The 13,422-nt window shown below is 41.3% G+C and overlaps 1 protein-coding gene across 2 annotated transcripts in view; it reads left to right on the top strand.

Moving 5' to 3' along the window:
• CPNE4 (copine 4) overlaps positions 1-13,422 on the top strand; it is a 475,067-nt gene that overhangs the window by 304,665 nt on the left and 156,980 nt on the right. For both annotated transcript variants that reach the window (XM_032869701.1, XM_032869702.1), the window contains exon 3: positions 6,473-6,652. In XM_032869701.1, coding sequence (XP_032725592.1) covers positions 6,473-6,652 — 180 coding nt within the window. The remainder of the gene's footprint in view (positions 1-6,472; positions 6,653-13,422) is intronic.

Here is a 13,422-nt window from a genome sequence, read left to right on the forward strand (position 1 = left end):
CATCCTTAAGATTCTCTCTCTCCGGGACGCCTGGGTGGCTCAGTTGGTTAAGCAGCTGCCTTCGGCTCAGGTCATGATCCCAGCGTCCTGGGATCAAGTCCCGCATCGGGCTCCTTGCTCTGCAGGGAGCCTGCTTCTCCCTCTGCCTCTGCCTGCCATTCTGTCTGCCTGTGCTTGCTCACTCTCTCTCTCTCTCTCTCTGACAAATAAATAAAATCTTTAAAAAAAAAAAAAAAAAGATTCTCTCTCTCCCTCTGCCCCTCTCCATCCCCTCTCTTTCTTTCTCTTTCAGTAAAATAAAATAAAATAAAATAAATAAAATAAATAAAATAAAATCAATGGAGGTAAAGACTGAAGATGACAAAAAAGTGCCTCCTATGGAAAGGTAAGAAAGTGTACAATTAGGTTCATCATCTCTTATTTGCACCCCTCCCTTTGCCTGAGCAGAAAAGTTGTCATCACCATTGGTCACCACCCAACTTGCCATCCCTTTCAAGAAGGAATGAGATAATTTACTGGGCAGGATCAAAAGAATTCCCTAAGGAGATGGCTTTTATGAAATGTGCTACTTCCACGAAATTTTTATGATTGGTTCAAATAGGCGGTACTTTCCAGAGTTTCTCTGTAGGACCCCACTCTGTATCCCTATGTTGGCTAATAAGTACATTCATGTGGATGGTTCTGAGAACCAGATAGAAAATTTTCTCTATTTGTTTAGTTAGGGTGGGGGGAATCCTTGCACCTCTCTTGGGCCCATGATGACTTTCTTCTCCAGTAGCTGTTATCTTTGGGATAAGGGCCTGTACTTCTCCAGAAACTGTAGACCCCTCAGTGACTGGCATCTGTTTGGGCTCCTGCCTTGACCTTTCCCCACTAATAACATCACATTGTTTAACCTTCACATCCCTCACCTCTTTTCCATCCCTTGGAAACCCAAGGGGGCAGACAGCTATTCTGTGCATAGTCTTGAACGTTTGTTTTTTTTTTTTTTTAAAGATTTATTTATTTATTTGAGAGAGAGAGAGAGGGAGGAGGGGCACAGGGAGAGAGAGAATCTTTTTTTTTAATATTTTATTTATTTATTTGACAGACAGAGATCACAAGTAGGCAGAGAGGCAGGCAGAGAGAGAGGCGGAAGCAGGCCCCCTGCTGAGCAGAGAGCCCGATGCGGGGCTCGATCCCAGGACCCTGGGATCATGACCTGAGCCAAAGGCAGAGGCTTTAACCCACTGAGCCACCCAGGTGCCCCGAGAGAGAGAATCTTAAGCAGGCTCCATGCCCAGGACCCTTTGAACTGTTTCTTGATGACATACTGACTTTGTCCTCTGCACAGTCCATTCTCTGTGGTCGTTGTTCAGGGCGTTTCCCATCTCTAATATGCCCAGTGGACAAACCAGATCTGCAAAGGCACAACTACAACCTCATGCACTGACTCCCCCCACTTCTACAATTTACATTTGTCATCTGGCTTATGCATCACTCTGAGCAACAGAGTTTAGGTAGAAAAGCTTCAAATTTGTATGAATATATAGCATGAATGTGATACACAAACGTAGGTGCTTGACTACCTAAGTTCAAATCCTACCTCTTTCTTGCAAGCTGGGTGAAATTAGGAAAGTTATAGGGTCTTTCTACCTCCTGGTAAGAGGGGCTAATAATAGTACTCACTTTGTAATGTTGTCAAAAGGATGAAAAGAGAATGCCTGTCAAATTATTTGAATGAATACATCATCAAAGGAGATATACAGATGACAAGTAAGCATATAAAAAGATGTTGAACATCATTAGTTATTAAGAAAATGCAAATTAACATCACAATGAGATACCACTACCCATCTATTCAAATATTGAAAGTTAAACATAACACGTATTTCAATCTTAAGTATTTACCCAAAAGAAGAAATACATGTCCATATAAATGCTTGTACATGAGTAGTTATGGCTGTTTTGTGTATAATAGCCAAACTGGAAACAATGCAGTGGAAGCCATCCATGGAATATTACTGAGCAATGAAAAAGATGAACCACTGATGCACATAACAATGAATAAATATCAGAATAATTCTACTGAATGAAAGAATAAAGACAAAAAGACTATATACTGTATGCTATAAGCTTATAGAGGATACAAACTGATCTATTATGACAAAGTGGATCAGTGGTTTCTTGGAAATGGGGTGGGGAGGGAGGGTGAGAGGAAAGAGTTACAGAGGGTCATGAAGAAACTTGGAGGGGCAATGGCTATGTTCACTATCTTGATTGTGGTTGTGGTTTCACACGTATATACATATGTCAGAACTTACTGAATTGCATAATTTAAGTAGATGTGATTTATTACATGTTGATTATACCTGGATAATGCATTTTTTAAGTAGGTGCCTAAGACAGAGCAGGCTTCTTATATGTATTGACTATTATATACTTTAGTATTATACTCAAAAATGTTTTAGATGAAATTTTTAAAGGGGCATCTCATCAAAAGTAGTACTCAATAATGGACTATATCACTATCATACTATGCCTAGCTGCATTTTCCATTTCTTTCAAGGAATTCTTACAAATAAACTTGAATTGAGGAAAATAGTCCAGGCTGTGAGGTCACAAGGCATTGAGTTCAAGTGCTTGTTCTATCATCCTGGTCCTTGTGCTGATATTTGTCCTTGATTTCTCTCATATACAGAATACTACAAAGTCACATCACATAATTGCTATAAGAATCAAATTAAAAACTGGACTTAAGTATGTTCTGCAAATTATAAAGCAACATGAATATATCAGCTGTTACAACTAGGGAGGAAAGGAGATAAGCGGACTTTTTGAAGACCGAGTAACAGAAGACCACCAAGATTAAAATAAACTTTGACCAACACACCTCACAAAAGAGCAAGAGATAGACCCTCCATCTCCAAAATTCCCTTATGTTGATATTCCCACATCAGAATTGACTGGGACACTCTTAAAAAAAAGCAGGCTTCTGGGTCCTACATTATACTTGCTTAGTCAGAATCACTGGTGATAAAAAAGAGGAATGACTTGTTGTTGTTGTTGTTGTTTAAAAAAAAAAAAAAAAGCTCACTGATGAATTCTGATGCAGCTGGGAGCACTGTCAGTGGATGGTCTTTTGGAAACAATCACCTTGATTTTCATACCTCTCAGTGAGAAACATGAGCTATCCTAGGCTCTATTGCTCCGATTAAACCTGGCTTCAGTCTCCAGAAAAGATAATGCATCTTCTGTAATGGCTAGGAATGCAGAAAGTTTTGAAACATCTTCTAAATAGGCATTTAGTATTGCAAGCACTTCCTCTACAAACATTCTTTTCTGAGCTCCTTTATGCTCTTAGGATTCTTACTAACTCTGAGATTATTTTTGGAAATTATCTATCTTGGTAATGCAGATGTGTATTTCTTAATTTCTTTCCAACCAGTCTTTTCCCTCAAAAACCAAATCATTTCATGTTGCATGTTGGCAGCTCGCCTTGGATAGACTGTCTGAGGTGTGTGTCTTGATGCCAACATGAACTTCTATCTATGTGGGATTGTCATCAGAAAATCAAGAATTGAGAAGAAAAGCAGCAGGATCAATGCATATCAGCCCCTTGTGCCATCTGGGGGTGGTTAAAGCAGAGGAACAAAGACTGGGATTTGATGGAATTTCCACCTCCTATCTCTTATCTCCCTTTTAAAATTTTTAAAAATATTTTAAATATTTTTAAAATAGTCCTATAAAAGGGTTTTTTTTTTTTTAAGATTTCATTTATTTATTTGACAGAGAGAGAGAGATCACAAGTAGGGACAGAGGCAGGCAAACAGAGAGGGGGAAACAGGCTCCCCACTGATCAGAGAGCCCGATGTGGGGCTCGATCCCAGGACCCTGAGATCATGACCTGAGCAGAAGGTAGAGGCTTTAACCCACTGAACCACCTAGACGTCCTGGGTTTTTCTTGTTGTTGTTGCCTTTTATGTTGGGAAGTTAAGGGGGAAAGTACTTTTAAATGGGGCCAATAAAACATCTCCAGGTGAGCTTGAACTTGCAGACTGCTGGTTTGTAATTTCTGACTTATGCTATTATTCAAAACTGTGATCTTTTAACAACTGAAAGAAATTATGTCAATATAGTAAATCCTTACACCTATACAAACAGCCAACAACACATTCAATCCTATCCCACTGAATGAATATTATATAAAAATGTAAATTTAGGCAAACCATAAAAGACTTTAGGAAAAAAAAAAGATTTATTTATTTATTTTGAGAGAGTGAGAGAGTGAGCAGGGGGAAGAGGGAGAGGGAGAGAGAGACTCTCAAGCAGACTCCCTGCTGAACACAGAACCTTTTGTGGGGTTTGATCTCATGAACCCTGAGATCATGCCCTGAGCTGAAACTGAGTCAGACGCTTAGCTGACTGAACCCCAGACCATAAGAAACTCTTAACCACTGAGAACAAACAGGGTGGCTGGAGTGGAGCCAGGTGGAGGGCATGAATGATGGTAAATGAATGAATGTCTTTGGTAAATGGTAAATGAATGATGGTCATTAAGGAGAGTACATATTGAGATGAGCACTGGGTGTTTTATGTAAGTGATAAATCATTAAATTCTACTCCTGAAACAAATACTACATTATATGTTAACTAACTTGAATTTCAATTTACAAAATGGAAAACTCAGTTCAGATAGAAGCTGATCCTTCAGAAGAAGCCAGCTGAGTCAAATAACCATTGGTCTGAACAATAGCTTATTATAAAATGCTGGTCAATAGTAGTTTGGGACTTGGTTTTCTGTGTGTTGTACAGGGACATGACCAGAATCATATTCTCCTTCTCCTCACAACCTGTATAGGCCATCCCCTCAGGAATAGCAGGTGACGTTCCCTACAGGACAACTCACTCTCACACAGGGCTCAGAGGGATGGTTGGGCCAGGGACAAAACACTGAGCACAAGAATGTAGGGGATGCTGCAGCAAGAATTCTTTCTTTGCTGGATAACCTGTACGCACGCGATATGGTTAAAGACAGTATTCCCTTCAGTTTTTCGAGAGCAGCTTCTCTGTACTCTAATGAAAATACAGGAAATGGTTTTCCCAGTTTGTGCTAATGAACAACACTCAGGAAGTATCCAAGAGACCATGTTTCTATCTGAAAGCCAAAAGTACATGTAGGCTCCAGTTGATTCATAAAATTCGAGTAATGGATATCTCCAGTTCAGAGATACCATAAATCATGGCTTAGCTATAATTTGGAATAGCTGTCATTAAGATCTTGGGTTAGTTTCCCAGGATATCAGTGGTGTTGTAAATGGTGTTTTAACATGTGAAAGACATAGAAGAAAAGAACGGTAGTGGTACCAGCAAGAAGAGATGGTATACCCAAAGAGTTTCATCTAAAGGTTTAAACTCTTTATAGAGGGACAATTTCTGGGGGCATGGGAAGGGAGAAGGAAGCCAACAAAGGATGGTGAGGCTCATTAGGGATAGTAACGGCAGTGGTCTGAAGAGTCAAGAGAGGGAGGGGGCATTGTGTTACGAGAACCCACAAAAGCTCCCTCTGTGGAATGGAGTCTACTAGCAGACTTGATGTGTGCAGAGGCTTGGTGCTGCTGTCATCACTTCTCTGCCCTCCCACTGTCTGATCTCCTGCTAAGTCCTCCCTTTGGCTGAGTCAAACCAAACCAGAACCTAGAGGCAAGGAAGTCCAGGATATTCCATCCATAGAAGTCAGTCTCCAAAGGCAAGAGTAGGGTGGAGAGTGGCAGATACGGATCTGAGAGAGAGAGGCTAATTGAGAGTTATTATCATAGAAAGCAAAGGGAGTCATAACTCGTGGACTATTAGAGCAGGAAGGAGCTTTTCATCTTTGAACCCTCGAATCCTCATTTTGTTGATGAAGAAACTGGGGCTCAGGGAATTGAAATGAATGAGCAACCATTATAAACTCAATTAAAGGCATAGCTGAGACCAAAGGCAGTCATCTTCATTCCTACTCTCTTGGCCTTTCCATTTCACTATGCTAGGAATTAGGAGTCACAAAACTCATGTTAGAGTAGGATTGGCTAAAATGGGGTGCCTGTATGGTCTTTTGCCATTACTGTGCCCATCAGACATCACTAGTCTATGGGAGACTTTTTTCCTCCTGAGCCCAGATGTGCTGTCAGACTCTTTTTCATGCTAGGGCTCCAGGCAGTCACTAATCATTAATCCGTCTTGTTGCCCTATTCCCTAACAATCCAACATGCTCTAAGTCTTTAAATACAAAGCTTCAGATTATTCTGTCTAATAAGATTTCCTTCCTTGAAATGTGGCTCATTCTCTGATGGTGCTTCCTTGTGGATTTTCAAACTGCTTACTCCGGTGGCTCAATGAAGGGTGTTTATGGTTTGGAAGAAGGGGAAGCACCGTAACATTATTTCACCTAAAGGGCAGTGATAAAAAGCCCTAATCTGTGGTGGTGTTTTCTCTTCTTCTCTCCTTGCAGGTTGACAGAACAGAGGTGATTCGCACCTGCATAAACCCGGTGTATTCAAAACTGTTCACTGTGGACTTTTACTTTGAAGAGGTGCAGCGTCTGCGGTTTGAAGTCCATGACATCAGCAGCAACCACAATGGGCTGAAGGAGGCCGACTTCCTGGGAGGCATGGAGTGCACACTCGGCCAGGTGGGTCCACAGAGGTCCCTCCCCACCTCTTGCCTCCTTGAGGCCTCTCTTCCTCTCCTTTTCCCTCTCTCCTCTCATTCTTTGTCCTCTGGTTTTATTTTTCCTTTACATGTAGCATTTTATAAGTTCCCATACACTGTCATATCCATTATAATAAACAGTGTGTTTAGATAGGGATGATGTGGCAAATATGGGAAGACCTACTTACTTTGCAAAATTAACCATTTTCTCTTCTGAATTCCTTCATTCTGTCAGTTACTGCACAATTGTTGATTAAGCACTTACTGTGCTCTGATTGTGTGTGCTATAGTATTATTCTATTACATTATAAATTTCCATCTCCCAACTCAACTATGAGAAACCCCATACAGAGACTATTGCTCAGTTACATGTGTTCCAAGTTTCTGGTACCAGAAATAGCCCAAGAGAGGGGCTAAATAGATATTTGGTGAATGAATAAATGCTCTTATTTAATCCTCACAATGATGTGAAATAAACATCATGATTATATTGATTTATCAGTGAGAAAACTGAACTCAGGGTGGTTAAGCCTAAAGCCCCACAACAATAAGTTGAACTCAAACTAATTTGGCTTCACTCCAGACCCCATAATTCTGCTTCATGACACCTTTCCTTTTTCTTTTCCTTACTGCTGTACCCAGAACTTTAGTAGGTACTGAGGAGAGATCTAAGTGAAGAAATAGTCCCTATACCCCAAAAAGTGGACACTAATTGGAGAAGGCACACTATATGTACTTAAATAGAGCAATTTATGATGCAATTTAAGCCAAAAAGAGACAAAATATCCTGGACTATATTCACAGCGTGTGGGCCTTTGGGAAGGGAGAGCTTTCTGCTAAGTAGAATCAAAGAAGGCATTGGGGATTTCAACTATGAAAAAAAAATATGGCCCACAGATTGAAGAAGGAAGAGGAAGAACTTTCAAGTAAGAAATCAATATAAACAAGGCATAGAGGTCAGAATGACCATGGCAGGCAGGGGTAAGGGGCAGAGGAGAGCAGGTTCACTGAATCGAGGTCAGATGCTGGTTTGCTGCAAAACCAGTGAAGCTTGAACTTCAGAACCCCTCACTTGGGTATACCATTTCCAAGGCTCTGTGTGACATTTTTATTTGTAGTCTTGCACTTTTGTCTCAAAGGATTCCAAATTATATAAACCTCAAGCCCCATAAAACCTGCATCAGTCACATGCGGAGGCAACGATCTGGTTTAGGGATTAGTTAAGAAAGAGGCTGTCTGGCAAAGAGATGACAAACATGCATGTCTATTTTTACTGTGCCTCATGCCACTTATCACTAACTTATCCCATGTGAGCACTGAGTGACAAAACAGACAATGCCCTCAGATACTTTTTTTTTTTTTAGCAGATATAGTGATTACTTTCATTAGATTGTTCCTTGTTCTTTTAATGAAAGCCAAAAGCTCAATGTAGAAGGACTGTGAGGGGAGGCAGAGAAGGAATCTCCATCAATATAATCTCTCTCATGACTTTTGAAAACAGTTGAAGCCAGATAGTGCCAGGGTCTTGCCAGGTACAATGCCTAATAAGTAGTAGGCATTCAACAAATGAATGAATCAATGGTGGATTTTAGGTAGAAATCTGTAATATATAAATAAAACAAGGGGATTAGAGTGGAATCTCTTATAAATGAACCACTCCAAGATTCTCTTTTAGATTGTGGATATCCCCTCATGTATAAAAGTTATATTCTGCCCTAACAAACAAATGTAGATTCAGTAGAAGTCATGTGAATCAAAGATCTTTTTCATGGAAAAGATTTGATGGAAAGATTTGATCATTTTGTCCATGTGAATGACCTCAAATTTGCATCTTTAGTCTCTCACAACCCTCATCTTCCAGCAGCCAGTAAGTCCTTGACCCTCTACTTTGTGCCAGACATTGTGTTGGAGGCCAGCGGTACAGTGTTGAGCCAAAAACACCATCCCTACCTTCAAGCTGTGCACAGTCTAGTTGAGGATAAAGATGGGAAGTAAATAATTAATTAAATTACACAAAAAGTTAAATTAGAAGCATTGTAATTATTGTTAAGGAATAGGAGCGCAAAGATTGGGTGAGTGGTGTCAGGAGGAGAGGCGAACAAAGAATTCTGAAAAGAAGTGACATTTACACCAAGACTGGAAGGGAGAATGAGTGCATCAGGTGAGAAGAAAGAGGAAACATTTCCCATGCAGATGAGAAAATTATATACAAAGACTCTGAATTCAGGAAGAAGTTTGGCATATGGTACATAGTATGTTCATTTGGGTTTCCCAAAAAACTTACTCTAGACAGGAAGTCAAAGGAGGTGAAGGAGAAGCCATAGCAGAATGAGAAGGTAAAGCAGGAAAAGGAAGGCAGCCTGTAAGAGTATTGTCAAGCCAGCAACCACTGTGGCCAACTGGAGTTTAATTTTGCTGGGGAAATTCTGGAAGCCAGTACAGAGCAAAGAGCACAGAGTTATCTTACCCCAGAGACGAGGGAACTTGGGTATTTATATACTTGGGGAATATAGTTCATCAGTCATTGAGGGCTATTCCCAGAGTGGGAATATCAATCCCCCAGTATTTCTGGCTTATTCTTGGGCAGCAGTGCAGGCTCCCAGTAGACCAAATTGCTTACAAGCAAAGAAATACAGGTGCTAATGGTCAGAAGTCAGTGGTTTGCAATGAAGTCATAGGCCCCTGGAGATGAGCAGGGCATTTACGGCATGTGGGACACAGATGCTCTCGGCTGCCTACCCAATAGCCAATCACTCCACTTTTTCAGCCATTAGGCCCTGATCATTTTCAGATCGTTTTCCATCATCTGGCTGTATAGAAAATAGCCCTGTCTCCAGCTCAAGGGTGAATCCTGAGTAATCTCAGCCAATCATATGGATCCTGTTCCCTTTTGCCAGAGATTGGTTTAGGAGTGGGCTTTGGCCAGTTCTAATCAATAAGACATGAACGGTTTTTCTCGGAAAGCTGTTATAGCTTAAAAGACAGAGAGAGAGAGAGAGAGAGAGAGAGGGGCATACAAAGGAAAAGTTGTCTGCTTGTGATTCCTGGAACCACTGTAGCCACTTTGTAGCAAGGGTGAGGATGAGAGCAACCCTAAGGTGAAGTCAGAGCCAGAAGAGTTGCAGGAGGTGGAGACACTGGCTGACTTACTGTCCCTGGGTCCAGCCCTATCTGTGGACTCCTTATCATGAGATAATAAAGTGTCCTATTGTTAAAGTTGCCTGGGTTCCGGTTTTCCGTTCCTTGAGCTAAAAGCACCATGATATATATATATATATTTTTTTTTTTTTGAAGATTTTATTTATTTATGGGAGAAAGAGAGAACATGAGTAGGGGGCAGGGCAGACAGAGAGGGAGAAGCAGACTTCCCACTGAGCAGGCCAATGTGGGGCTCCATCCCAGGACCCTGGGATCATGACCTGAACCAAAGGCAGACGCTTAATCAACTAAGCCACCCAGGTGCCCAAAAGTACCATGACTGATACAGAGTATACCAATGAAAGCATATCAATGAAAAATTGACAGACTGTCTAAAGGGGGATAAACTAAGGGAAGCTGGGGGAGTGCATTGGCTTGATTTTTTTTAAGTCCTTAAGAGGAGGAATATATGGAAGTGAGCACTAAGGGTAAGATTACAAATTTTACTTTCCAAATATATCTTGATACTTTTGAAGGAGCTTCCAAACTGACCATTTCATTTGATTCTCTTGACAATGCGGAGAAGACAGGGGTCATCATCTGCATTTTATAGCTGAGAGAACTGAGGATTGGAAAGATTTAGTGTCCTGACAGAGCCAAGACCAGAAGGCAAGAGCTTTTGGTCCCTAATCCAAAGTTCTTTCTTCTGCCATGATATAAAGAAAGATTATGGGGAGAGGCCACATGTTCTGAGATCTCTTGTAACATCTGGCTTAGATGAAGCAAGTGAGCAGCAAGTCAGAATTGTGGAGTGTAGTCCTAAGCCATGTTTCCCAAGCCACACTGCTTTCCCTCCCACTCCAGGTGACACACTGGCCTGTCTGGGTATCTTGTATATTCATGGGCAACCACCCTTTTATATTATAAGCCATGTGATGGGTATGAGTGACCTTTCCATACTTTTGGGGTGGGCACTAATTGGCTGAAATCAATCAGCCAGTTTTTGTAGCCATAGTGATTAGTTCAGTGATGGTATACAACAATCAGAGATAGTGAAATGTAAATACATATTTGCTAGAACCTTTTGAGAAAGATAAGGTGAGGCTCTGAGGTCTGGAAATGATACCCTTCAAGGGGAGAGCATGGTACTGCTGGGAGAGGAAAGGGAAAGGTGATAATATCACAAAATGTGGGTGAAAACTAAAGAGGCTGGCACCTCAAAGGGAAGAACAGAGAACTAGAGAGAAATCAGGCCATATTACTTGCAAGCTAGATGCCAGTAATATGAAGTCAGTCATTCCTAGGAATTTTGGCCAATAGTTTCCCTTTATTATTTAAATCATTATGGGCTAATTCTTTTTGCCACTTGCAACATAGAGTTCCAACTAATCAAGTCATATTCTGTAGAACCCCTTCTCTAGGCCATAGTGACCTCCTCAGACTCCCAAGATCCTATAACTCATCTCTACTTCACTCATTTAGTAAATGCCTTGAGAAGTTCCTTTTTCTCAGTTCATTAATATAATTTCTCTCTTAATTAACATTTACTTTTATATATATCATCTGACCCTGGCTAGATTGCAAGTTTCTTAAGGCAGAGGCATAATCGGTACTTTTTCATGTCTAATGCAACACCATGCTTTTATATCACACATGCTCAAGCCACATTTGTTGACGAGTTCATTTTGAAAATTTTAGATCAGTAAAAATTTAGATCAGTATTTTAGATCATTTTAACCTGGTAAGTTCTATTCAATCACATATTTGTGTTTCAACAAGCATTTAGAAAGTGCCCCAATTATACCAAATACCCTGGTAGGTGCTAGAGACACACAAATGAAAAAGACAAAGGTCTGGCCCCAGAAGAGCTTATCATTAGCTGGGAGACAGACTGGTAAATAAATAATTAAAATGCCTGTTAACTTTCTGCTACAACAGAAATGTGTTCCAGGGGCTACAGGGGAAAGGCTTACCTCTACCTAGAGTGAATCAGGGAGGTCTCATAAGAAAGATGACTCTGGGGGCACCTCGGTGGCTCAGTCAGTTAAATGTCTGCCTTCAGCTCAGGTCATGATCCCAGGGTCCTGGGATCGAGCCCCACATTGGCCTGCTCAGTGGGAAGTCTGCTTCTCTTTCTCCCTCTCCCTCTATGTCCCCCTCACCAGCTCTGACTCTCTCTCAAATAAATAAATAGGAAGGAAGAGAAATGAAGGAAGGAAGGAAGGGGTGTAAAGGAAAGGAAAGGAAGGAGGGAGGGAGAGGGAGGAGCAAAGGAAGGAAGGAAGGCAGTCAGGCAGGCAGGAAAGAAGGAGGGAAGGAAGGAGGGAGAGAAAGAAGATGACTCTGGACCTGAATCTCAAAGGATGAGGAGGAATTCACCAGCAGAGGAACAAAATAAGAACTCTCTGGGCAAAATGACCGGGACACACAAAGGCATGGCAGCATAAAAATAACAAAGAACTCTAAGTGACTCAACATGGCTAGATGGTCAAGTAGGGGTAGAAAATGGATAGGGGAGGCTTGACAGGAGAAGAGAAGCATAACTAGGAAGATTTAAGTGCTTTCTCTAAAGTTTGAAGAGCTTGGATGTGCTTCTCTGGAGGCTCTGAAGGGTTTTGACTAGGGAGAGAACACGATTGGATGTGTATAATAGAAATGTCACTTCAGTGTTCCTGTGAAGTCTGGGTGGGAGAGAGTGGATGTGGAGACAGGGAAACCAATTAGGAAGCTCGTGCCATAACAGGAAAGAGATGAGAAGGCAATGGTGGTGGAAGTTGAGGAGGCTAAGGGAAGAGTTTGGCCAAGAGCTGTATCAGCAAGCCTTGGAGAATGGTTAAAGAGAGGAAGAGCTTACAGATAGCTGGCTCCGGTCCCTGGAGGAGTGATTTGCCTATCTTTCAGGAGAATCAGATTGAGGAGTGGAGTGGGGAATAGAATGGGCTGGCATGTTTAGCCCATGATGTTTATGGAGAATCCAGAGGAGGTTGCCGTTTGGCACCTGACCACATGGACTGGAACAGATACAGATTTGAGAGTGGACTCCCTATAGTACCCGGAGCCTGAAAGTGGGTGAGATTCCTTCAAAGAGACTCTTTTGTTTTTCTTTCTAGAAGGAAATTCATTGAACATTTCATATATGAACAAATCATGAAGGATTTTTTTATTATTATGTTTAGTTAGCCAACATATAGTACATCATTAGTGCAGACAACCATAGGGGAAGGAAGGGAAAACTGAATGGGCAGAAATCAGAGATGGAGACAAACCATGAGACACTCTGGACTCTGGGAACCAAACTGAGGGTTCCAGAAGGGAAGGGGGTGGGAGGATGGGGTAAGCGGGTGATGGGTATTAAGGAGGGGATGTGTTGTGATGAGCCCTAGGTGTTATATGCAACTAATGAATCATAAAGGATTTTTTAAAAAACTGTTGAGTATGCGATGACATCTCTCCACATTCTTTCCGATAAAAGTATGAACTCGGCGTTAAATTTTGGTATGAATGGGAGCTTTCCATTTTTTCTAAATTGTTCTCTCTTGTATGATCCAGCAAACAAACAAACAAACCCACCACAAAACACAAAACACAAAAAGACCCCCCCCCCCAAAAAAA

This window comes from Lontra canadensis, unplaced genomic scaffold (genome assembly GCF_010015895.1).
Source record: "Lontra canadensis isolate GAN:19392208 unplaced genomic scaffold, GSC_riverotter_1.0 scaffold38, whole genome shotgun sequence".
NCBI lineage: Eukaryota > Metazoa > Chordata > Mammalia > Carnivora > Mustelidae > Lontra > Lontra canadensis.